The sequence below is a fragment of the Ascaphus truei genome, chromosome 2 (assembly GCF_040206685.1).
Source record: "Ascaphus truei isolate aAscTru1 chromosome 2, aAscTru1.hap1, whole genome shotgun sequence".
NCBI classification, from domain to species: domain Eukaryota; kingdom Metazoa; phylum Chordata; class Amphibia; order Anura; family Ascaphidae; genus Ascaphus; species Ascaphus truei.
Genome location: NC_134484.1, coordinates 81,906,185 through 81,933,993, shown reverse-complemented (window position 1 = coordinate 81,933,993; position 27,809 = coordinate 81,906,185). Strand labels below are relative to the sequence as shown.

General features: G+C 40.9%; 2 protein-coding genes across 4 annotated transcripts in view; both read left to right on the top strand.

The window, feature by feature from the left end:
• The window catches only part of RALYL (RALY RNA binding protein like), a 675,637-nt gene that overhangs the window by 346,299 nt on the left and 301,529 nt on the right, over positions 1-27,809 (top strand). The window lies entirely within an intron of this gene.
• LOC142482214 (uncharacterized) lies at positions 1,712-3,475 on the top strand. Its single transcript, XM_075583011.1, has 2 exons — positions 1,712-1,913; positions 2,292-3,475. Exons 1-2 carry the CDS (start codon positions 1,826-1,828, stop codon positions 3,071-3,073), a joined length of 870 nt encoding a protein of 289 aa, XP_075439126.1. The 5' UTR covers positions 1,712-1,825; the 3' UTR covers positions 3,074-3,475.

The following is a 27,809-nucleotide window of genomic DNA, read 5'->3' as shown; positions in this document are numbered from 1 at the left end:
GTAAGTGCTAATGAAAGGGCTGGACCCAGTGCAAGAAGGACAGTTGGAGAAAGTGGTACTGCTACAGTGCCTGATGCAGTAATAGGTGTCTCGCTTGTGTGTGGTACTGTGAGTCATGGTGATGGTGATGGTGATGGTGGTGTTGGGGTTAATGTTGGTGCCAGTGTGAGTAATAGTGGGAGTGCAATTGTGCGTGGTACAGTGCGTGGAAGTGTGCGGGGTAGTGCGCGTGGGAGTATGCGGGGTAGAGTGCATGGTAGTGCGCGTGGTAGTGCGCAAGTACATTTGCGTGGTACAGTGGCTGGTACAGTGTCTGGTAGTGTGCGTGGTGATGTGCGTGGTGGTGTACGTCGTGCTGGTCGTGTCCGTGTGCGTGGTGGTGTTAGGGCTATCCGGGGTTTTCCTGGAAGTCGTATTATGACTGTGGGTGGTGGTGGCAAGCAAAAACCTTCTGGCACTGTTCGTCGCCCGACAACTGTGCCTGCAGGCCCAATGTCAGGAGCTGATGGAAGTTTTAGTGCTGCTGCAACTGAGGCCTCAGATTATGTCGACGAGGACATGCTTTTCAGCTCCACCAATGTACAACACGCAGAGAATACACACATGGATGTTGCACATAGTCACACAGAAGCACGACATGATGGGAGAAAAAGAAATATAAAATTCAATGATGAAGAGAACCGGGTGCTAGTCACTGCCATAGTAGAAAACTATGACCGCCTGTTTGGCCATCTAGTTAGTAAGTAAAAAAGTACAACTCATTACACAGTGTACAAATTATGTACTCCAATGTGTATGTCCCACACACATATGTGATGTCAAAGGCAGCCATGTAACTAAACTTCCTAACCGGTGCCTGTACATTCATGTTCTGAAAAAAACCTAACACATGTGTGCAACTTGTCAGTACATTAAACTGGAGATCACCTTAGTACCCCAAATATTGTGACCTAACATGGTTTGCAAATAAATAACTACCAATACCAATCTAATAAAAAATAGCTGTAGCACTGTCCATAACTGTATGTTAGTATAATATATGTGAACAAATTTTTACATAACTTCTTTGGTACTGTATATTTGCAGTGAGAACTCCCTCTTCCGTAAAGAGAGAATTGTGGAAGAACATCCGAGAATCCGTGTCAGGTTGTGGGAATCAAGTGAGATCTCACGATAATTGTCGCAAACGTTTTGACGACATAAAACGGAATTTAAAGGTCAAATTGCAAAAAATTAATGCGCATTCCGCAGGAACAGGGGGAGGCCCCCCTGCTTTACATTTAAAACTAACGGCACTGGAGGAGCAGCTAAGTTCAAAGTTGCCTAGTATTCAAGTGGAAGGATTGGAAGGGGATTTTGATATAGGCGTGTACGACAAAGAAATGCAGGAAGGTGAAACATGTTAAATTATTTTATAATGTGTACAATACATTATAGTTAACAAATGCTATGCCATTGAACAAGTTATAAAAAGCATCACACAGAAACTGGCTATCATCTCTGTATGTAATGTCAACAGTGTTTTTTGACCTTTTTGTGGCAACATTATAATCATTAAATGCTACATAAAGATGAATGTTTACATACCTATGTTGCAGAGTATACGTAAAGAAAAACAAAACGGTTACAATACCTTAGTACTTTGTAACTTTATGGCATGTTACAGATCATCACTAGTGTGACTGGGGAAAAACAAAAAAATTTAACATCTGTTCTATACATAAGACCTACTTAATAAAATAACTGTACTGCAATAACAGTATAGCTTAAAATAGATTTCATAATGCATGTATAAATTGCATAATTCCCTGTATCTCCAGCAGATATGACTGACAATGAACAAGCAGGAACACCAGCAGACAGCATGCACACAGAATTGGTGTCCCCCGATAACTCGCTTGCAGATTTTGAAGGTGACTTATAATATAACAATTTATTCTATAACCTGTTACAAACGGTTATATTAATTTATGGTCCTTGTATAGCAATGTCATATAACAATTGTGTTATTAAAGGCAAACTTATTTCCTTCTAATATTAATCATATATAATGTAAAATTTAATTACTTATTTAAGGAGAGAAATAACGTTGGTAGACGTTTTTATAGCATTATAGGATGCTATGCTATCTTCATAAAGAATAAAACTATTTATTTAATGTTGCTATTGCTGGTATGGTATGACCATACTATACATGTGTACGCATTTGTTCTTACATTTATAAACATACTACAGTCTTATGAACTGTTCACTCTGTGTTAAAGTAATATGAAATATTCTGTTTCATACAGACGTACAAAGTGAAGGGAGCAGAACACTAAGAAATGTGTCTCAGGACTCATGTGATGGTCACATACAATTTGCAAGGCCTACAACGGCAGAAAGTGTCCGGAGTGACAGTGACCACCAGCAGCAACTGCAGTCCTTGCAAGAAGCAGAGGAACGTTTGCTGAAAAGCAACGAAGAAAGACATAGGCAACTACTGTGTGTGCATGAAAAAATGGTGACAGAAATAAAAGGTGTACAAAAACTGATAAATAGTACAGTTGCAGAGCTACGCAAACATAACACATATATGGAGGCAATTGTACACTGCTTACTTAAACAAAATGACCTCCACAGTTCAACAGTTGTCACATCCTTTTTACCATCAACATATGTTGGTACTTTGGAGGCTCATGATGTGTTTCAACAGAACATTGAGCCACAAATAGAAACAGAAGCAGAAATTGCAGCACACCAGCCTGCAACATTTATTTCATCAGATAACATTGTTACAGCACCCCAAAATCAATCTGTCCCCTTAGCAGTGCACAGTGACGTAACTTTGTTACAAACCATAGGAAAGGAAACACCTTACACATCACCAATGTTAGAGAGCGCAACACCATCATCTTCAGTGTCATGCGTACATGAGCAATTATGTTCCAGCACACTGTTATGTACTGAAACTGAAGGAGAAAAAACAAAGAGCAGTGAGTGCATTGCCAGTGTCCCTGCAAAGCTAAGAAAAAAAAAAAAAAAAGTATCAGGAAAAAAAAAAATATCCTCTGTAAAGTTGCAGGACCATTAACATGGTCACAGAAAAAGCCATAATTGTTGTTATTTACTACTGTTGCAGGCAAAAAAAAAGGAAAACATCAGTATGGTCTTTTGTGCTCATTTAAGCATGACAAAAGTTCATTTCACACACCATTGTAAATATCTCCCACACACTCCGTTAAATATAGTTATAGAACTCCATAAAGATTAGTACAAGTTTTCAAAACACTAACATACACTTTTTTTTTCTATGTCAGACACTTGTTAAAGGTTTATTCCCTTTCACAGCAATCACAAGCAACTTAATAGGTTTATGTAAAAAAACAAAAATTTTTGCTATCTATGTGTGACACACAATGGGTCCACATGTAAAGTCTGTATAGAAATTGACGGAAATTTATGTCATACTAATGTGTTGTGTTAAAGCTCACAGATAGGGAAAATAAAATACTTTTGAAAACTATTTCTTGTGTATGATTTGCAAACGACTTTTCCATTTAACATCTGTGTAAGGGAGGTCTACATACATACAGTATGTCCTATATGTATGACTATAGGCGCCTGTATGGCGCATCTTTTTGCCGTTTGAACAGCATCTTAAAAACTTACTATTACAGAGGTGGGCTCTTTAAAGATGGCGTCCAACGTTGCACAGTTCGGCAAAACCGTTCACTAACAAGGCTGAAAATGTGGGTCTCAGAGCAACACAACTACGCTGCTCTGCTCTGGGGACCACAAGGTTGATCACACGAACTGTAATTTACATAGTTATGCTCCTGCTTTCATGTTGCGCATATTCCGCACACGCAATACATGTGTAACACAAGACTACAATGTAAATGTTCAACACTTCACAACAAGACAGATATGTTAACACAAACATACATCACTGTCGTGATGTTTTTATGTATGATTACTTTGGTGCTTCTTTAAGGTTTTGCAATGGTTACATAGTTAACCGTTACTTACAAAGCAAAGACTAATTTTTCATATCACATTTTTGCCACACAAACAAGGATGATGTTCTTATTTGCAATGTCCATTGATAGACAAAAAACATTTGTAATGCTGAACAGTCATTAAACTACAAGTTACAAATGTCATGTCCCACTTCACCATTACTCACATATATATTACTGAAGGCTTATCTAACAAACATTTACAACCACCTGCACTCTGCCGACATACTGCCCCTGCCACATTAACACCCAACCACGGGAGTATAAACCTACCGTTACGTTAACACACAAACCAGGGCTACGTAGAGAGCCTTGATGAAACCCCCAAAGTACCTACAATAAAAATACATGTCATTCTGCGGTAACATAGCCTTTGCCATAGCCTTTCGTTTGCACAACACAAATATTATAACATATGCATAACTCTTTTTATTTTTACATAGACATATATATATATATATATATAGCTTTTAATGTGTATATCAATGAGATATTTCTTACTTAATACCAATATACATTATGCACTATTGTATTTTTCCCAGTTTCTACATGCTCTTGTCACTGTTACATCCTTACTGTTAGCATGGTACTTACCTGCAGACAATGTAAGATGAAAATGTTTTAAAAACATATGTCTCCCATGGAAATAATCAGGAGCATACACAGTGGGCCACTGACAGTACTGTTAATATGGCAAACTTGTGTGTATTCTTTTTACATTACAACGTGTTAACATTGTTTTAAGTATGGGGATAATTTGTTGGCACGTTTTTACAACGACATTCCTATTTGTTTTACCTTCTTCGACGACCACATCTTTGTGTACATGTTCTGAAACATCATAACTAAGACATCTTTATTTATTGTCATGTACTCACATTTGCACTATGTTGATGCATTTATAACTGAGTAGCCAGTATGACACTTGTGACACGGTTATCTTTTTGCCTGTGGCACATCTTTAAATTTCAGACACATGTGAAGGCAATGCTGTTCACCAGGGCTTTTGTTATATTCTGAACGTGGTAACAAGAATATTTTACATATCTATGTTTTGTATTATTTTAAACAAATAGGGAGCTGACTTATGAACTTTCATTAATAGGTTTTGCTAGCGATCAGCTGATAAACTTGCCGACAGGGAGGGGGGGTGTTCATTGATGCTATATATAGCTTATATGCATATATATATATATGTTTTAACCCTTTGTGAAGTTATTGGTTTTCTGCAATATGTTTTAATTACAGGGGACAGGGTTACAAAATAGTTAACGTGTAGTAAGATTCTCAGCTGCTGTTTCGTGTCAGTTGTGTTACTGACAGCAATTTAAGGCATGTCACGCAACAGATACTGCCGATTTTTCGTGGCGTTCTCATTTGCCGTGTTCAACGCCGACAGTCACTCCGAAATGCCGAATTTATGCAATTATCCCTTACTGCATATGGCGGTATTAACAACATGGCGATCTTACTCTAAAACAGTGTTCTCGCCAACACTTTGGCGGATTTCAAGCTCTTTAAATTTCTCCTGGCGAATTCTTGTTTATTCGCCATACACACGCGGCTCTCTGCATACAGGAAGCAATTCTTGGCGAATACATGCACAACGCCATGTATTCGCAGCTCTCTGCATAGGCCCCTAAATGTCAGTTTTCTCTCAGTATTACAGCAAATTGGATGAAAATCACATGCAAATGAGATGGCAAACAGTGTGCTTTTTATACAGTGATAATTCTTAATGAATTTGTTGAAAATGACAGATTTTTTGGACGTCAAATTACAGGCAATTTTGGAGTTCAATGAATAGGCCCCATATGGCCATATTTATTACATAGTACTAAGCCGTAAGGCAACTTAAAGGCCATTCATGGCCTGAGGATCATATTTATTTATCAATGTAAATCCATACCGCACCTTCCTGCTCATTCCCTCCAGTGTAAGGTTAAAGGTTTTTGGGGAATAAAGGAAAATTTAAATACAATGATGACGACTTCTGGACTAAATATTATTTAAGAGACTTGACCTAATGTGCTCTGATGAACATGTTGAATATCTCTTTAAAAGGGATTTTTTTTTTTTATCATTTTTATTATTAGTGTATATATAAGAAAGTATTGTATACATGTTACAGGCCTCTCCATGACGTGAATGTAAAACAGGTCTAAAATGATATCTCTGGAATGTTTTTGTAATCAACAGAGTAGGACACATCTGAAAAGACTTCAGATAATGGTTTCACAATGATGTAAGATGTAAAAATATATATATATTTAAAGTGTACTGTATGTTCTTTTCTATCTAGTATATTGGATACTGTATGCCCAGAAGGAGATACGTTAAGGATGCTGTCTTTTTATTTTGTAATGTAGCAAAAATTACATTTAAAATATTCACTACATGACCACAGAAATGTTGTAACCCTAATTTCTAAATAAGTTGTTGTTCTGAGCTTCAGGTGCTATGTTCATTTTACATTGAAAGAGGATTAAATGCAGCTTTAATGGAAAAAATACAAACAAAATAAATGTCCACAAAGATGAAAAGCAATTATTATTGTTTTCTTTCAGTCGTCACTAGATTTTACTGATACAGAAAAAAACAATATATTTTATGGACAGTAGGCAAAAAGATATATAATGATCAATTCCAATTATCTGTAATGTGATTGAGAGACTGTATATACAAAACCATAAAATGAGTGTGATATATATTTTTTAAAGATCTCTACAGCCACCTTGTGTTGAATTATGATAATACATTTTAAAAGTATTACTCCTCTCTTTACACATGAAAATGTTTAAGTTAGAATACAAAATATAAAGGATATCAAAAAGCAAAGTATTCAGGATTTTAAGGATGGTTGTCAAAGAAGTGGAAATGCCTTTACTCGGTTGTTTTTTGGCTTGCTTATATCTTCTGACTTTAAAATAGGATGGGTAGACATTCTCATGCTGAAGATTGAGAGGGTGGCTCCATAGCGGTGTACTCGGTAATTGGGTAAAAATTGTCCTTTCATGAGACTGTATACTTGAAGAAATCTAAAGAATTGCTTTTAACTTATATCACGTAAATATTTGCGTAGGACAAACATATAGATTCCACAAGAGTACAAGTGTGGTACTATATGAAACAATGACATTCTAAGTGCAGACTTTGACCTGAACTGAGCTCAAGGACTTACGTTCAGATAACTCATGTTGTAGGCAGAATATTTTATACACATAAGAAAAATATGTAATGAGAATTTGCAATGTGTTCCATAAAATAATGGGGGATTGGGGGAGAGAGGAAAGGTGACTCTCGCATCAGCCTAATATACAATATGATAGATAATAACAAAGGTGCAATAAGGGGATAGGGGGTAATTATGAAGTAAGAGAGAAGAACACCCTTTTGAAAGCACTCATCCTGATAAATGATATGATAAATATGAATTAATAAGTAATAATTTCTATCAATAATTAAAATAAATGGTAATGAAAATAACCTAATAATAATAAACAAAAGTGACCTAATATATAGAACAAACCAAAATGCACTATACATAAACTGAAACGATGGGGAAGTCCATAGTAAATAGTTACGTAATAGTAATGAAATGGCTCACAATTGCTATAGGAGAACCCCTAGGTCCAGCACTAGAAAAATGATTAAAAACCTGTACTTTGTAAACAGGTAGCAAGAGACTGACCATCATGATGATCGTATATATATAACATATGGAGGTTCCTACAAAAACCACAACCGGCGTAAAATTATTCCAGACTAAAAATGTCAAATAGCACAGTCAGTATTGCTTAGGTACACCGCTGGTATAAGGGCACCTAGAATATTGATTGCAAAATAACAGCAATGGCTACTAGTAATCTAGTTGCTAGATACACATTAATATAATGTATCTTACTGCATAAAGTGCAAAAGAGCCCACAAAGTGTGTTTAAAATGGCCCTGAGGCACGGATCTGGTCCGTATCAAATTATAGCCTCCTATATTTAAACTAAAAAATGCACTTATAGGCAGCAGTAGGTGGTTATTGAGGAACAATCAAATCATGAGTCAATGGGTAGGGTGGAACCGCAAGTGTAGAACACATACTGACTGTGCTATTTGACACTTTTAGTCTGGAATTATTTCACGCCGGTTGTGGTTTTTGTAGGAACCTCCATATGTTATACATATACGATCATCATGATGGTCAGTCTCTTGCTACCTGTTTACAAAGTACAGGTTTTTAATCATCTTTCTAGTGCTGGACCTAGGGGTTCTCCTATAGCCATTTCATTACTATTAAGTAACTATTTACTATGGACTTCCCCATCGTTTCAGTTTATGTATAGTGCATTTTGGTTTGTTCTATATATTAGGTCACTTTTGTTTATTATTATTATTAGGTTATTTTCATTATCATTTATTTTAATTATTGATAATAAAGTATTACTTATTAATTCATATTCATCATATCATTTATCAGGATGAGTGCTTTCAAAAGGGTGTTCTTCTCTCTTACTTCATAATGTGTTCCATAATAAGAAGTCATTGTATGATGCTTGTTTAAGATTCTCTTGAGTTAAAAGGTTAATGCCACATCAGACCTGATTGATTCAATTGCCACAAACCTGACCCATTTACTGATGGAAACTTATGATCTCCTAATACAGTATTGTTCCAAGGAACTCTTCCACTACCTCCAACAACCACTCTTTAAATCAGTAACTGGTGCAGTCGGATCAAAAGTGATACACTGTTGCAATGTGATGCATTGTCAAAATGCCATTTGCTACAGTTTTTAAGCAATGCTGTATGTAATTTGCTGGTTCATAGGGAGGAAGTTACTAAAAGGAAGGTAAGTGGCACACCCTTTTATAACATCTGCTGCACAGTATGTAGGAGGTGGTTTGTCATTTGCTGTATTTATGCAAGGTACAAATTTAGGGTTTTGTCTGAAGTTAGAAGCAGTTAGATAGGCAAGCAGAATTGACCATAATGACCACTTTTAAAACTTAAATAATTTAATTAAACTAATCAAGCTAGATCAGTCTCAACTAAAAGGCTTCTAATGTGCTTTGTCCTTGAAAGAGCTGCTCCACTTAGATGCATAATCAACAAGATATGCTTAATGTGTAAATGTTTGGTAGAGCATTAGACATTTCTGTCTAAATGATTTTATATATTTAAAGGGTTAATAATAACAGAAATAAAAAAAATGACCAGCAATAAATAAGAGTAGTTATACAGAGAGAGAATAATGATAGACAGCACACAAAAAAACTGATAATCTTATGCAAAATGCAGGGTGCAAAATAGAGGAACAAAAGAAGGACCCCATTCCTCCTAAATAATTACAAAGCAGTAATAATAGTTCCAGCACTCACTGACTAATGGAATAAATCTAAGGAGTAGATAAATGCCAAATCAAAAAAGTGTTTCATATCTTCGCAAGTCAAAATACACAGAGTGAAGTGACACACACAATAATATAAAATACACAATGCAAACATAGGTAGTACAGGGGGAAAAAAACGGGAAAAGGAGTGGAGAGTAAATAGGGAATAAAAAAAGGGGGGGGGACCATGGGCAAAAAAAGGGGATAGACAGGGGTGCAATGTTTCGGGGACAACCCCCTTCCTCAGGCCCATTCCTTCGAGTCACAGAGGTGACTCCCCAACAACAAAAGGCAGCACCCCTAACAAACTATGCAAATGAAAAACCTCTAAGCAATAAATGCTAGAATCTGATATAGCACTAGAGAGAATAACACGTGTAGAATTCCAAAAGAAATAGTTTAGAATCAAACCACAGGGTATAAGTCATCAAACTTAGGGGGCTACACTAAGCTCCGATAAGTCACTTTTAGAGCGCAAAGTGCTCTTCGATCGTGATTTTTGGCTCAACTCGATGCACTAAGCAATGCAAACAGGCACTTTGCGCTCTAAAAATAACTTTTTTCAGGGATTTTTTCTAAGTCCAACTTTGCTCGATCGCAGCCCTGTTTGCGTGAAATTCTGCCCTTAAGCGGGATGCACTAAGCAACACAACCTTAGCAAACGCAAAAGTTGCATGATTACAACACGTCAGGTCAGAGTAGACGCAAAGAAATCTGGACTTAGAAAAAATTTTGGGGGTTTTTTTTGCATGCGCAAAACCTATAAAGCAGCCCGGCGGGTGTCCCCGGCTGACCCCGCGGGGGTCCCGACGGAGCACGGGGGTCGCACGGATGTCCCCAGCTGACCCAGCGGGGGTCCCCGGCTCACCAAGCGGGGGTCCCCGCGGGAGTGCGGGGGTCCCTGCGGGAGTCCGGTGGTCCCCGTGGCCGTCCGGTACCTGCGGTACCAATGTTGCACCTCCAAAAATAAAAAACAACCATTCTAACTAAATACACCCCCCTAACACATACAGTACAGTAATGGCCAAAATTACTATTATCCAAATATGGATAATAATGCATTTGGCCATTTTAAATACATTTAAATTACAATAAATACAGTCAAAACATTTAACACTTACGTTTTACAGGCACCCACGATGAAGGCCGTCTTCATCCTCATCTTCATTCTGCCCATGCCCCTACGGTGCTGCAAAACATGCACAACAATTACAATAGCCAATGTAATGTCCCCATACCCCATAATCACCATAGCGGTTCTTTACCGCTACAGTCATTAAGGGGTTAACCCACCCTCACCCACCACTCGGGAGGCCTACATACCCTCCAACTCTAACCCCCCACCCTGTGAGGCCTAACCACCCTCACCCACTACCCACAAGGGAGGCCTACCCACATACCCTTGGGGCCAATACACCCCCCTCCCTCCCCCCAACAGCTACAGTACAATAATGTGCCAAATAACTATTATCCAGATATGGATAATATATTATTTGCCCATTATGAAACACATAAAACATCCACAAATCAAAACATGAATTTTTAATCTTAAAACCACCACATTGCATGTTAAAATAAATACAGCAGCCATTGCAAATATAAAAAAAACAAACTGCAGCCACACAAATGTCTATGAAATGTCACACAATTGCATTGTGTGTACATGATGCAATTAATCAGTGCATCATATAACACTATGCAAAATATATGTAACAATAAAATACACTATCAACAATGTCCCCTAACCACCATTTCCATCCTGAAAATCAATTAGAAACTAACCAACATCAATACAATTAGCATCAGTCAATTAATCCATTTCCTCAAATAAATTAAAATACAATACAAATCAATTATACAATTCCCTATTCAATTGCTAAAGCCAAACCATTGCCAAAACAATTCTAATTTAAAGTAACCACCATCATTCTAATCTTACTACCATAAAGAAGCCTTTAGCTAAATACAAAATACATTATTCACAACAATGACAAAATAAAGATGCTAAATACATTACCCATACATGAAAAAAACCTAAACATGAGCCAAACAGTCAATTATTATCCCTGTATGTCTATCCATACAGATAGATAAACATAACATACAGGGGCAATAATACAGCATCAAATACAATGCCTTTACATACAATACACCCATTCAGTGTCCGTGAATGTATTATATACATAGATACATTAACGGGCATTAAATGGGAGTGAAAAAAATAAAAGACATGCATGAAAAATCATAAAAACCTGTGAAAGTAAAAATAATAAACTTTTCTTTTGTTTACTCACCATTAGATGTCCACTCTCCAAAAACCAAGCGAGCCGGAAGCACAGGAACCAATCCACAGGCAAGCCATAAAATAAAAAACCATAACAAATCCACGTCTGTGTCTTCTTTCTTCTTTGGGGTCTTCTGGGGTCTTCTTCCATCTTCTTCCATCTTCTTCCGGCTTCTTCCGGCTTCTTCCGGCTTCTTAGGCCACGCCCTTCTTCTCTTCTTAGGAGGGGAGATGTTCCCTCCTCGGCGACTAGCTTCAAAATGAGGCGACATAGGCTTTTATAGGCCTATGACGTCACATTTTGGTCAAATGTTTCACACAGTCATGATTGGGCCGTGAAAAACATGTGATTTGGCCGATGGAAAAAAAAAGATGATGTCATTTAAAGGCAATGAAAGCACAGCCAATCAGAATGGCTTTGCTTCAATTGACTTTAAGATGACGTCATTAAAAGAAACATGGCCGGTCTCACATGGTACGGTAGCCAATCAGAGCGTGGGAAATACATCCCAACTCTGATTGGCTCTAGTACCATGTGACAGGCTTTCAAAGACGTCACATCCGTTCTCCCCCAAGCCTCTGTCACATGGTCTACTAGAGCCAATCAGAGATGGGATGGAGTTCCCACGCTCTGATTGGCTATCGTACCATGTGAGACTGGCCATGTTTCTTTTAATGACGTCATCTTAAAGGCAATTGAAGCAAAGCCATTCTGATTGGCTGTGCTTTCATTGCATTTAAATGACGTCATCATTTTTTTTTCCATCGGCCAAATCACATGTTTTTCACGGCCCAATCAGGACCGTGTGAAACATTTGACCAAAATGTGACGTCATAGGCCTATAAAAGCCTATGTCGCCTCATTTTGAAGCTAGTCGCCGAGGAGGGAACATCTCCCCTCCTAAGAAGAGAAGAAGGGCGTGGCCTAAGAAGCCAGAAGAAGCCGGAAGAAGATGGAAGAAGACCCCAGAAGACCCCAAAGAAGAAAGAAGACACAGACGTGGATTTGTTATGGTTTTTTATTTTATGGCTTACCTGTGGATTGGTTCCTGTGCTTCCGGCTCGCTTGGATTTCGGAGAGTGGACATCTAATGGTGAGTAAACAAAAGAAAAGTTTATTATTTTTACTTTCACAGGTTTTTATGATTTTTCATGCATGTCTTTTATTTTTTCACTCCCATTTAATGCCCGTTAATGTATCTATGTATATAATACATTCACGGACACTGAATGGGTGTATTGCATGTAAATGCATTGTATTTGATGCTGTATTATTGCCCCTGTATGTTATGTTTATCTATCTGTATGGATAGACATACAGGGATAATAATTGATTGTTTGGCTCATGTTTAGGTTCTTTTCATGTATGGATAATGTATTTAGCATCTTTATTTTGTCATTGTTGTGAATAATGTAGTTTGTATTTAGCTAAAGGCTTCTTTATGGTAGTAAGATTAGAATGATGGTGGTTACTTTAAATTAGAATTGTTTTGGCAATGGTTTGGCTTTAGCAATTGAATAGGGAATTGTATAATTGATTTGTATTGTATTTTAATTGTTTGAGTAAATGGATTAATTGACTGATGCTAATTGTATTGATGTTGGTTAGTTTCTAATTGATTTTCAGGATGGCATTGGTTGATAGTGATAGTCAGGGGACATTGTTGATAGTGTATTTTATTGTTACATATATTTTGCATAGTGTTATATGATGCACTGATTAATTGCATCATGTACACACAATGCAATTGTGTGACATTTCATAGACATTTGTGTAGCTGCAGTTTTTTTTTTTTTATATTTGCAATGGCTGCTGTATTTATTTTAACATGCAATGTGGTGGTTTTAAGATTAAAAATTCATGTTTTGATTTGTGGATGTTTTATATGTTTCCTAATGGGCAAATAATATATTATCCATATCTGGATAATAGTTATTTGGCACATTATTGTACTGTAGCTGTTGGGGGAGGGGGGGTGTATTGGCCCCAAGGGTATGTGGGTAGGCCTCCCTTGTGCGTAGTGGGTGAGAGTGGTTAGGCCTCATGGGGTGGGGGGTTAGAGTTGGAGGGTATGTAGGCCTCCAGAGTGGCGGGTAAGGGTGGGTTAACCCCTTAATGACTGTAGCGGTTAATAACCGCTATGGTGATTATGGAGTTAGGGGACATTACATTGGCTATTGTAATTGTTGGGGAAGTTTTGAAGCACCGTAGGGGCATGGGCAGAATGAAGATGAGGATGAAGACGGCCTTCATCGTGGGTGCCTGTAAAACGTAAGTGTTAAATGTTTTGACTATTTATTGTAATTTAAATGTATTTAAAATGGGCAAATGCATTATTATCCATATGTGGATAATAGTAATTTTGCCCATTACAGTACTGTATGTGTTAGGGGCGGGGGGGATGTGTGTTGTTTATTGGGGGCAATTGTCCCCAATAAACATGCTAATGTCCATTAACCCCTTCATTGCCTTAGCGGCTATCCGCTAAGGTAATGAAGCTGCATTAATGTATTTTAAATAATAGTGCGCGGGAGCAGGGGTTCCCCTGAGCTGAACCGCATTGATTTCTGCCTCAGAGACCCCCTGCTTCCCGAGTTACAGGCCCCGGTTTGGGGCATCGGTGCCAGTGCGGACGCCATCTTTATAGAGCCCACGTCGCGTCATTGGACGCTATAAAGATGGCGGCGGCATTGGCACCCGATGCCCCATACCGGGGCCTGTATCTCGGGAAGCAGGGGGTCTCTGAGGCAGAAATCAATGCGGTTCAGCTCAGGGGACACCCTGCTCCCACACACTATTATTTAAAATACATTAATGCTGCTTCATTACCATAGCGGATAGCCGCTACGGTAATGAATTATTGTTTATTGTTATGTATGTTTTAATACTAGTGTAGATGTGCAGGGGGTCTCCTGAGCTGAACCGCATTGGTTTCAGGTCTGAGGACCCCCTAGTTCAGGAGATACAGGCCCCTTTATGGGGTGCCGGTATCCCCTGCAGAATGTAAATATCCCGGTCACGTGACGCGGGAGCTTTAAACTGCAGGGGACACCGGCACCCCATAACGGGGCCTGTAACTCCTGAAGTAGGGGGTCCTCGGACCTGAAACCAATGCGGTTCAGCTCGGGAGACCCACTGCTCATGTACACTATTATTAAAATGTTTTTATTTAGTGTAGGATCGCCTGTAACAGTCTTGCATGGAGATAGCAAATCTCCATGTAAATGATACAGGCGGCTTTTTTTTCTATCAGCTAGCGAATGGAGAGGTTCAGAACGCTAGCAGGGGGGAAAAAAGCAAACAGTACGCTGTGGCTGTTTTGAGCTATTTTGAGCAGGTACGTTAAAAAATGGCCTCAAGACCTTAGTGCATCGCGTCCCCGGCCTCACTTTTTAACGAACCTGCTTTTTGGCCAAATCAAAACGCAAAGCCATTGAGCTTAGTGCATAGCCCCCTTCGTCTCAAGCACTTCTCCTCTCCTGCTGCAAGGGAGGCTGCTGACTGGGACTGGACGATGCAGTCAACTGGGGAAGAGTGATGTCATCATTGGTGGGGTTGTTAATCCAATACCAGTAGCTGTGTGTGTAATCATCCATGATCTGGAGCAGCTGAGCCCCTTCACGTAGTGTACTGGACACAGCGCATGTTCCTGATTAACTGGAAACCACCCCTGCGCGACTCTGTCACGTGCGCATGCGCAGTCTCACTCAGCAGTCAGTATTGACTACATTAGTCAATAATAGCTACATGCTATTATTATTAAGATATATTTTATATAACAGGACCTCCTACAGTTCCATGAGAACTTCAATACGTTCCACCCGACCATCAACCTCAAACTCACCTATTCCCCGGACAAAATATTACTATACTTAAAGTAGTACTATAAAAAACAAACAACTACAGACTTCTGTATACCGCAAACCTACTGAACAGACAGAGCCAGCTATTTGAGGACAATAGCTTCCACCCGACACACACTAAGCATGCAACCATCTACAGTCAAGCCATTCGATGCAACCGGATATGCTCCGACACAGCAGACAGAGGCCAGCGGATTACAGCCTTGAGATTGGATTTCATAAACCGTGGCTATAAACACAGAATTGTAGACCAGCAAATCCACAAAACCACCAGAATACCAAGTGATCTCCTTGAATACAGACAGAAAGAGACAAGTGACAGGGTACCTTTGGTGGTCACATATAACCCACACCTAGAAGCCCTACGCACGATCGCCAGGGAACACTAAAACCCATTCTCCAGTAAGATACAAGACTGCAAGAGGTCTTCCCTGAAACACCCTTATTATCATACACACAACTTTATAATCTCAAGAAAATGATGGTGAGGAGTAAAGTATTGAACAGTACAACTGAATGCGGGACAAGACCATGCCAGGACGCAAGATGCCAAACCTGCGCAATGCTCCACACAGCGGGCACAATACAAATATCCCACTGGAATCTGGAGTAAAAAATTAGAGGAAGGTTCACCTGTTCCTCCACAAATGTTGTGTACCTCATCATGTGTATGAAATGCCCAGGGGGCTGCTACTACATCGGTGAGACGTGACAGGGGCTAAACAAGAGACTGAATCTGCATCACACGCGGAACAAGAGACAGTCCTGTCGGCAAACATTTCTCTGACTCTGGCCATAAGATGAACAATCTGAAGGTGGTCATACTCAAAGATAAATTTAGAACACCGAAAAAGAGACGGTTGCATAAATACAAATTTATGCAACTGTTCAGGACACTTAGCGATGGCCTAAACCGAGACCACAGCTTCATGAGTCACTGCCCTGACACAAGAGGACTCTCTTCCCATCAGTGCTAAAGGCCATGTTTATACATACTGCGCTATATGCATGCACACACAGCTGTCTCTTACACATACAAATACTCTATGTAATTCCATCCCTATATACCAATAGGGACCTACACACACAGTTCCTACACACACTTTTAGTAATGCAACACCCTCTTACATTTCCACACATACCCACACCATTGATATACACTCCCACTCCATACATTCCTTTGGTAAAGCGCTGTATACACTGTGGGCTCTTTATAAATTTATATTTACATACATACATACACAAACACACGCACTCTTACATCACTAACATTACTAACACCTCAAGTTATAAATCGCATACTACACAGGGGGAGGGATAGTTTTCAGTCACAGATAACATTCCAAGATGCACTGTTTTAAAGTAGAACACTTGCTTGCTTTATTCAATACAACATCGCCGGTAGAAAAGATCAGTATCTCGAAAGCACGCACAAATAAAAGCATTTCGTTAGCCACAGAACGGTATCGTCTATTCGTTTTTGATTATTATATCTGTACCGTGTTAGCCGAGCTTTAATAATCAAAAACGAATAGACGATACCGTTCTGTGGCTAACGAAATGCTTTTATTTTTTTATATCTGTACCGTGTTAGCCGAGCTTTAATAATATATATAATATATATATATATAATATATTTATATAATATATATATACTTCATATCAGTTATTATCACCATTATAGATATACAGTTATGTATACTGTTCACTATCTGTTTCACTGGATATGTTTATAATACTCACAGTTCACATTTTTCCACACAATATTAGTACGCTCTATGCCCTGTGTTTTCTCTGTAGGCAAGGAGAGCTCGAACGTAATTGCAACTGTGCCAGGTGTACTGCGGTATTGTAAAGCATTTGTAAACATTTCTAAAAGCCAAGCTTCAGAAAAACAAGTTTTGTTTTATATAAGCAGCAAAGTTGTTCTACTGAAAAGCTTGTATGAAGCATAAAGTTCATATAATCAGAGACATAATTAAGTTGTATTTGTTGTCTCCCTCCACAGATATAGCTGGACTTACCATTCGCGTGGCAGCGAGCGCACAGGTTCCGTGACGGCGCTGAATGCGGCCCAGAAGGATTAATGCTGCAGCAGGTCCCATTAAAAAACAATGGACCCCCGCAGCGCTGTCGAGGCAGCCACCTCCCCCAGCGTCTCGGTTTTCCGGCATGTCACCCGCGGCCACGTGAACGGTAAGGGTGGCTACATCTGTTGACATTTTCAGGTAAAATCACCAGCTGTTGAACAAGACAGGAGGCAGCAGGATACACGTTAAGTGACTTTTTATATTACAAACCAGCTGTTTTCTATGTTATGCCTTTGTTGGTTGAACACATAAGGGTAATACCATATTTATCCAGCATGGGAATGGTTCAGAAGGACCACTTTTGCTTCAAACCAGGGTTTGCTTCAAAACGTTGCCCCCCTTTCTTTAACCATTTAGTTCAGACATTTATAATTTCCTTACAGTACTCTAACAGCATTATTATTCTTTTGATGTGGTATGGACCCTGTACCATAGTCCTTGAGAATCCTGCAGACACACAGGACCTTCACTTTTTCTTTTTTTACTATAACAGATAGGTATTTGATTTTTCATTAAGAAGCAGTGGGCCTTTCACCAATATTTGAAGTGCAATTGAGCAGCTCAATGCAATCATTACTGAGGCCTTTTATCTTTGATAGACATTAGGTCTATGTGACTCATGGGTGCCTATTCAGGTAGCTTCAATGTTATCACTGCAACATAGAACATGTTGGCATGTTCCTACCGTACAGTATAAAATTTGTATAAAAATGATATTCAGTAAGATATATCGAGGCGGAAAAGAACGGGGTGGAGAAGGAGTCCCCTCAAACCTCCCTCCAAATAAATTAGGGAGAGATGCCTGTGCTGAAAAATTAACATACCTGAGTTACCATGGGAGATATACTAATGTCTATACAAAGTATATTTAAATGAGTCACACATCTTAAAATATATCCTTAGGGCGTATGTGCGGCGCCAACCAAAATAACAGCATAGTACACGAGCTCCACACCATCCTGGGCTCTAAAAGCTGCTAAAAGCAAAAATCTCGCTCTTAGACCTCCCAAAATAAACGAGACAGAATTCCTGAGGTATCATGGCTCCAAAAACGAAAAAGTTTAAAAAACAAAAGAATACCGAAAGCGAATTAGATGACTTCTTCAAAAAAACACGCGGTTGACGGCCATTCTCTGCCAGCAAGTTCGCAATATGATTCAGATTCTGATGCGGAGGTAGATACCATCCCTTCCATTAAAAAGGACATAACTGAACTCTACAACAATTTTAAACTCCTACTAGACAATGTGGTCTCAGAAATGAGGAGACATCACTGGCCTGGGGGAGCGCACGAACACACTTAAATAGAAAATGTATGACTCAATTGCTCACCAGAGACAGGCAGGAGCAGACATGATTGAGGTAAAATCGCAGGCACATCCAGCAAACTTCCCGGACCTACACCCAATCTGGTCGTCTGAACAGCCAAGGAGGGACCGATGCCCACGGACACCTGCTCCGAAAGATACTCACCCAACATAAACCCTCCAGTGGTCCAGTGATGAAGCTACCTCGGATAGGTTTGAACATCGCTCTGGAGATGGGCTGTTGCCCGTCTGTTGGCTGTTTCGAAAAAACAGCGAATTCATACAGTTACAAGTCTCCAACTAATATCCGACCTAGACTGAGGCGTTGTGGGATAAAGTTTGAAATAAGCCGCCAGGGGTTTAAACTGTTGCCTGGTTGTCCGCTTCCCTAGCCACACATGGCTGCTTAAAGGGACTTATGGACCTGGAAAACCATTGAATATTAGGCTCCCCATAAACTTAGATGTAGTTATAATGGTTATCCATTTGTTAGTTGCTTATGGGGACCCTCCCAAGGAATTGGCAGTAGAATGTGCTCAGTGACTAAGCTGGTGTTAAAAATAATCTTAAGCATTCAAATGGTAAAAATGTTGTTATATATTATGTATATTTGACTTTCCATAAAACGTCTCTGGAGTTGAGATTATATATTCTTTGCTGAAAAATATATTCCTAATCTGATGGGAACGCAATACAAAAAATTCTCATAGCCCATGGATGGGATGTGGTGCTGTGAGGCCAGGTTCATGTGGCACATTCCCTCACCTCAGCACGAGAAATGGCGTCATGGGGTTTAACTGCCCAAAAAAGAGGTGAATGGCTATGAATGATTATAGAAGGAAAGGTGGGGACATCAGCCTTCTTCAGGGAAACCACTTCAGAAATTCTGAAACCGCTTCAGAAATTCTGAAACCGCAAAGTATTTTGACATGACCTATAGGAACATTTTCTTCTTTTGTGCTCCTGAAAAAAGGAGATGAGTGGCGATATTTGTAAATAATAAAATTCCCTTTAAGCTTAAAAATAAGAGCTCAGACAAGAATAGACGATACTTGATATTTGTAGGCAAACTTCTAGGAAGAGAAAAAAAAACATTGGAAATGTTTATGCTCCAAACGATAATAGTGCTAGGTTCTTCAAACACTTTTTTGCAACACTAAGAAATATAGCAGAGGGCCATATTATATTGGGAGGGGATTTCAATATAGCACTAGATGAGGCTATAGATAGATTGGGCACCCATACCCTTTCCCTTAGCTCTACAAGACGACCAGAGGTGAGAATCCTCAAAAAAGAGCTAGAAGCCTTACAACTAGTGGATAGTTGAGAACTTCACCACCAAGAAAGGGACTACATGTTTTATTCCCACCCCAACCAATCCTATTCTAGATTGGACTATATTTTCGTGAGCTCCTGACGAGTTACCCGAGTCCAATGGTTTAGAATCCACAGTATAGCGTGGATCATGCCCCAGTAGAAATAACTCTGGATAATTTAGATATCAGAACTCCTGGAGACTAAATAAATCGCTGATAAAAAAAAATACCTGAGGTTACTAGGGATATAGGACAGGAATTAGGCTCCATTTTTCAAACTAACATAAGCAGCATAACCTACATTACGACATTATGGGAAGCACAAAAGGCCACAATAAGAGGGAGGATTATAGCAATAATCTCAGGTAGAACGAGAGAATCACAATGATAAAACATCTTCAGTCCCAAATCGAGTCTCTATCTTCAACCCATAAAAAATACCACTCTACTAAATCCTTAGATGCCTAAAAGAAGCAAGAGCGGAACGTAATATTTTTCTGGTGTCAAGAGCTAAGCAGTCCATGAAGTAGACAAAAAGGACATTTTTTTGAAAAAGCCAATAAGGCAGATGCATGTCTCGCAGCCAAATTAAGGAACAAACAGCCCATTTCGGGCATACAATCGATTAGACAACAATTGGGTTCCTTGACGTCAAATCCAGATAAAATCTTGGATGAATTTCACAAATTCTATTCTAAATTATTTAATGGAAAAAAGGCCTTACATGATTCACAACCCTAAGGGCAAATAAATGCTTACCTCACCTCACTAAGGTGCCTATGCAGTAAGTGTTCATAAGCCACTTATCAAGCACTTATCACCCAAAATGCCTACTGCTATTCAGTAAGCGGTGATAAGTGGGTGGTAAAAGACTGAATTGCCCCCAAAAAATTGCTCATAAAAAAAATCACAGAGGCAGCGGTGATAAGTCACTTATCACCTGTGACGGTGAAGGGGTACCCAGACCAATAATAAAGGTATTATGCCTGGCTGGGTGCCGATGAGCCATATTGGGGAGTCGTAGATTGTCAGCTCTGCAGCCCAGTAATGGCAACAACACTGTGATCTCAATAAAAATGTATGTGTGTCTCCCACCAGGTATAAGGTGGTGAGACTAATGTGATTTTCAAATGAAATGTATAACTGTGGCAGTGTTTTCCTGTAACCGCGTAAAGGAAAAATAGTTTTAAAACCCAGCAGCTAGCAGCATAGCAGGCGGCTTTTTGCTAACTTTCGCTAGGAAGCTCCTAGCGCCGTGAGATTTGCTGTGAGCACTGCTCGGGTAAAATCAGGAACTATCATGTCGCGCAATTTTTATAGAGTTATATAAAAATTGATGAATTAAAGTCCCCCTATTTTAACTGTACCAATATGTTAGGCACATAGGGATTTTCATCTAACACGCCAGAGACAGAGTATATGCTTTATTTATAATCACTGTCGTTAGAAATGTATTGCAGGAATTTCCTGCAAAGGTAACGGCGCATATTCAGCCCTGGACTTCTAAACCATCCCGCTGGCTCGATGCCACGATGTCTGGAAAAAGTCCAGTGTTGAAAGGCGCCGACATACTAAGGTGTCAAGTGGGGAGGTGTAACACAAGTATCCCCATCTTAGTAAATGTCCGGGCAAATGGGCCAGATGTCCGGCCAGCTCAGACAAAATGTCGCCAGGTAAGGGGGCTGGATCTGGTATGCTAAGTGGCAAAGGTGTGAGGTTCGCGCATGCCCTTAGCAAACTAAGAAGCCCCTCTGCCAGGCTTTGCAAAGTATTGGCAACTCCGGGATAGGTGGGGAATATTGTTCCCACGGAATAGATTGGCTGCACAGGTTAAGTATAGGACTGTTTAGTGTATAAGAAACCCTGCAGCCCATCGGGAACCAGATTCATCATGTAAGCAGATTCATCCAAAATTAACATCGTAACAAAGATTCATAACAAGCTTCCTGTTACGCCGATGCTCGCCACAAACCGGGACCGGACCGCGGGGCTGAGGTGGGGTTATATAATCACCGACCTGAGTCCACGCAGACTGATCCGGAGTGCGCAGTTCATAGTCGTACATCGCAGGGTCAGGATTGGAGAAGGCAGCATCGTCGTTAATGAAACAGGAGTTCGGCAACAGGAAATCAGGAGTGCCCCGCTTCAGCTTAGGAGCGTGAGCGCGGGGGTGGCTTCTGCGCGAGGAGCGGCCTCGGCCCATGACGCCGATCTCAGCAGGAGGAGACAGCAGGCTGGCCGAAGTTCACCGCAGAGCAGCGTCGGGAAGAACCAACGCTTCAGCGCAGAAGTCCAAGGCAGGCCACTGCAAGAGGATTGCAGCAGGCCGCAGGAAAGGAAGGGTAGCCACTGCTAGGAGGGAATGCAGCAGTTACCAGTGCTGGCATCAACGCTTCAGCACAAACGTCCAAGGTAGGCCACTGCAAGGAGATAGCAGCAGGCCAGTGCTGGCATCAACGCTTCAGCACAGACGTCCAGGGCAGGCCACTGCAAGGAGATAGCAGCAGGCCGCAGGAAAGGAAGGGTAGCCACTGCTAGGAGGGAATGCAGCAGTTACCAGTGCTGGCATCAACGCTTCAGCACAGGCGTCCAGGATAGGCCACTACAGGAGAATAGCGGCAGGCCACAGGACAGGAAGGGTAGCCACTGCTAGGAGGGAATGCAGCAGTCACCAGTGCTGGCATCAACGCTTCAGCACAGACGTCCAGGGTAGGCCACTGCAAGGAGATAGCAGCAGGCCAGTGCTGGCAACAACGCTTCAGCACAGACGTCCAGGACCAGGCCTCTGGATACTCAGGAACTTGGAAGGTAAGAACGCTAGGAGAGAGGCCTGGGGTGGTTTGTGGCAGAGACAGTAACATAGAGGTAGGAATAGTTATGCTCGGCGCTGGTTCAGAGCCAACGCCTAGAATATAAAGGGCGGAGATCCAATCACAGGAGGAGGGTGTGTGAGAATTCCTCCAATGAAGTAGCACAGGGCAGAAGCTGCAATGAGAGGCAGCACCTGTGCCATAGATTGCCAGAGGAAGCTTGCAACTGCACAGGTCTGCACGGCAATAGTCAAAGCCAGTAGTGGATTCCTTACACTTCCGTATTTCGTAAGAACTAAGGTTTCCAGGTCCAATACTACAGCGGCAGAACAAAGGAAGCAGCTCCGGCAGAGTAACAGCGGTTGCAAGAGGCGCCACTGACCAAAGACTGTTTCCAGCTCTATTTGCGCACAACTCCCGCTCCTAGGAAATTGTGCCTAGAAACTTTATTTCCAAAGATTTTGTTTTGGGAACAAGATTTTTAATTTGCCCCCGTCCCAGTAAGTGTATTTTCAGTGTAATTGTAAACCAATGTGTGTGTGTTCATTCTGTAAATAAATCACAATTTATTTTATCTCTTCGCTTTGCTAAATCAAAGGATCTGGGTATTAAGGTGTTAAAAGTGCTGGTCTCCCGTGACATCGCTGCTTTTCGACATGTTCATAAACTCGTGCAATTCTCGTAGCAGTGATTAGGCTATGAACGCCTATCGCTGCTCTAGAATGGTGATTTTATCACAAAATGTAGGTGTTGGTAACCTGAAGAGAAGCAGCAAGATGGGACTTAGAAAAAAAATGCATTTTTCCTGCATAGGATTGATGCCGGGAATCTCTGGATCCATAATATTAGCACCAGAGACCCCTAGCATGAATACTATGCAATAAAAATGCATTTACAGTAAACTTCATTACCATAGCGGATAGCCTCAGGGACCCCTTACTTCCCGAGATACAGGCCCAGTTATGGGGTGCCAGTATCTCCTATGCATTTAAATGTCCGTGTCACGTGACCGTGGGAATAAAATGCATAACGACACTCCATAGCGGGGCCTGTATCTAAAAAAAGTAGGGGGTCCCCGAGGCTGAAAACAATGAAAGTAAGATTTCTTTACCATATAAAAGACACACAAGAAATGGCGATGTTTAAAAACTTGTATGCAGACATTTTGTTGATTTATTGGGATTTTCTGTGACATGCTTTAATTTATTGACATACTGTACCATATTGGAAAAAATAAAACTATTCTGATATATTTGTTAGCATTATTATATTTTCTTTTAAATAACAACATATTACATACTGCAATACAGTTGAAGTGATAGACAATGCTATGCATCATTTTGATTACTTTCCAATATTTTGTAAGACAAGCTAATCAATTGTTGCTTTTAAATAGGTTAATTTACAAATGTATACACATTCACCATTAGATGGCACTGTTGGATAATATATATAGATCCACATTCAATACAATCTGAAAACTGACCTCCTACGCTAAATGTTTTCACTGGTAGTGCAAACTATTTTTTTACTAAGTGTTGCCTGATTCAATTAATAAGTATGAAGAGACAAGTTTCATACCAAAAAAGAAATATATTGTGTAACGGGGTACCCACTGGCTACTATTCTACCCAATGGGCTGGCAGTAAACCCTGGTTCTAACAGGTTGCAAGTAGTTTGTATGGGGTTTTCCCCTTCACCTTTGGTACTGCACTTGAGTGACAGCAGAGGGTGGCACATCCTGTTGTAGCTGGGACAATGGGGTGCCGCCTTCTGGCTGTACTTAAGGGCAGGACCGCCATATATTTAGAGGTTGTTCCTTCCCTCTGAGGAAGGCGTCACATGACCAGGAGCCTGATATTGGGGCCTACCCATGTGCTCTTCCCTACGGGGAGGAGTGAGTGTGAACCTAAACCTCTGCCTCCGCTAGGGAGGTGGGGAAGAGCTAGGACGGCTGCGGGTCTAGGGACCATCTCCATTGTGAGTGCTCTAAGAAGACTGTATCCGGCAGAAGACTGCTGAGTAGCTATGTTACTGCAAAGTGTGTAGTAATAAACCGCTCCTGTTTGCAATATATCTCCGACCTGGTATGTGATCTAACTGGGGGGGAGAGGTACAAGTTCTACTGTGGGAGATCGTCTCCGTGTCCCTGGAGCCTACGGCAGATGGAGGCGCTGCACTGCTAAGTATTATCTGGGGTATGGACCCCAGAAGCCTGCTCCTAAGTCACGGATGACTCAGCCCTCTTGTTACCAGCAGGTATGCACCACACACACCCTGTAATTGCCCCTATCTGCGATTGGGGGGGGGGGGGGAAACACCATTACAATTGTGATAAAGGTGGCAGTTTACCTCCTATTTTTGCAGGGTCAGCCCACTTCACTTTCGATGATTCCAGGAATATGCTGAATTACAATATACCTCAATCTCTGAACAGAAAAGGGGTACATATCTATTTCTATTAATCCTTAGTTAACATTAAATAGCATAGGTTCCCATACAGATACCGGGGGTACTCTACTGGTAACTGATTCTCTCTTCTGAGTAGACTCCATTTAATATACAGTAACTGTCAACCTATATTTCAAGCAAAATCTTATCCCACCAATCACCTTAGGACTTACTCACAACCAAAAACCTGATCTACTATCTTAGTCACTTGGTAAAAAAAATCTGATTAATTTGACATGATCTCCCTCATTTAACAATTCTTTCTTTCGGCAGTGGTTTCAATAATTTCTCCATTACAGATGTAGTTACCAGTCTCTCCTCTACTTCCACTTTTGTAAAGTGGGGCTACATTTTCTCTCCTTCAGTCCACTGCCAATGTTTCTGTTACTGGTGACTGGTTGGATGATGGATCAGTGGTGTTACAAGTGCCTCTCAACGCTCTTTTAATATCCCTGGATGAATCCCATCTGTCTCCATTGACTTGTCCACTTTCAGATTTGAAAGTTCCATCAGGAATGTATCCTCTGTAAATTGACTTATGACTGCATGCCTTCGAATTTATTTTCTTCTCGCTTAACTGTGGCTTTTCACCTTGACCTTTTGCTGTGAAAATGACCAAAAATAATTATTTATACCTTTGTCTCCCTCTAGGTGACACTCCTCTCTTGTGTTTAATCTTACTATTCCTCCATTGCTTTTTCTTTCATTTATATATGTAATGGTGTCCCCCCCCCCCCCCCCCCACCCCTCTCTTGGAGATTCAGCCATTACACGGTGTGGTGCATACCTGCTGGCTCACAGATCTGAGTCTCCAGCATTTGTTGTGGAGGATAACAGGACAGGCTTCTGGGGTAGTAACTCATTCTTTCTCACGGTGGCAGCGCCTTCATCTCTTGCAGGCCCCAGGGATGTGGGGACAATCCCTGCAGGAGAACTTACTTCCCTTCCCTCTGAAAGATTGTAGTCTCAGGCAGGAAGATATCTTTGAATATGATCACTTTACTCTGACAGCACACTCAGTTAGTACAGCATACACATCAGAGATCACTTATTGGGGCTTCATCCTCAGGATGTGCCCTGGACCTACACACCCTGAAGCAGTCCTTGCTCTTCCCTTAATCCCTGGTGGAGTAAGGGGTAGAGTCTCCCATCCACTCCCCTAAGGGAGGGGAAACAGATTGACAGAGCCCTGCAAAATTGTTTGAGTAGATCAGCCTCTCTCAAGGAGGTAGAGGCACTGACTAAATTTAAATAGAACACTGGAACCTGATTGGCTCCCAAATCCAGTGCTCAAAGTAATACACTCACAAGTCTTGGTGGATCAGAGAGAAGCCTGAACCTCCGTGTTAACCCTTGAGACTGCCAGAGTCACATAACTCACGGTTTGTGGAGGTAAAACAGGCGGGTGCTTGATCGTGGCTGTATCGGTCCACTAGGTCCCCCGGTCCGTAACTTTGCGTGTCCTCCTCCAAGGTGCATGTATCGACTGGCGCAATCTTCCTGGCACTATGATGTCGATAAGCAGGGTAGTTTGTACACCCCCACACTGTACTGTGTCACCGATGCTCCGTGATCCAAGCTGCTCCGCATGTATCCGGTAGAAAGAGATTCCTGGTGTCTCTCCGTCGTCCGTCTGATGTCACCACTTGCCGGAACTTAGTGAATGAATGTAATTTCCTGTAGGCAATCTCCTGTCACAGCGTGCTCCCAAGTGTTAGAGCATGTAGAGTAAGTACCCCAAAGGGGATTGAACTGGGGCACACCATGCGTGTGAAATGTGTTAGAGTGTATATCAGTACCTTTATGTCCATGTTTTTATAAATAAACCCTTTTCATTGTTATATCCCAAATTTTATTCATTTTTTCTTTGTGGGAGGCTCTGCCCCAGTTCAATCCCCTTTGGGGTATTTACTCTACTGACTAAATTTAGCAGTGCAGCTCCTTAAGTACAAGGGAAGTAGGTACCAGGTCCGAGTCCCTGATTGGACACATGCCGGGCTAGTCGCACCGCCTCCCCTGTCAATCAAGAAGCTACTATGAGTGGGGAAAACCCATGATAACTCCTGGCAGCCTGTTCTTACCAGGGCTTACTGCCAGGAGGGGGCAGATTGGTAGCCAGAAACCAGTCCTGGCTACACATACATGTATATAAAAAAAAAGTGTCCCCGTTCTTTACTGAATGGGGTATTGGCTCTTTGCCTAGCCTCCTGCCATTACCAATCTTCCTCTTTCGGAATCTGCCTGTGGAGGGCATTCACTAAGCTCTGATAAGGGGTATCAGAGCTCACCTTCATAGTGTCTGC

Excerpts from the sequence above, each read along its gene's own strand:
- LOC142482214 (XM_075583011.1), top strand. The coding sequence starts at position 1,826 with ATGACTGACAATGAACAAGCAGGAACACCAGCAGACAGCATGCACACA. Across the intron at positions 1,914-2,291 it reads CTCGCTTGCAGATTTTGAAG|ACGTACAAAGTGAAGGGAGC; the intron begins GTGACTTATAAT and ends TGTTTCATACAG.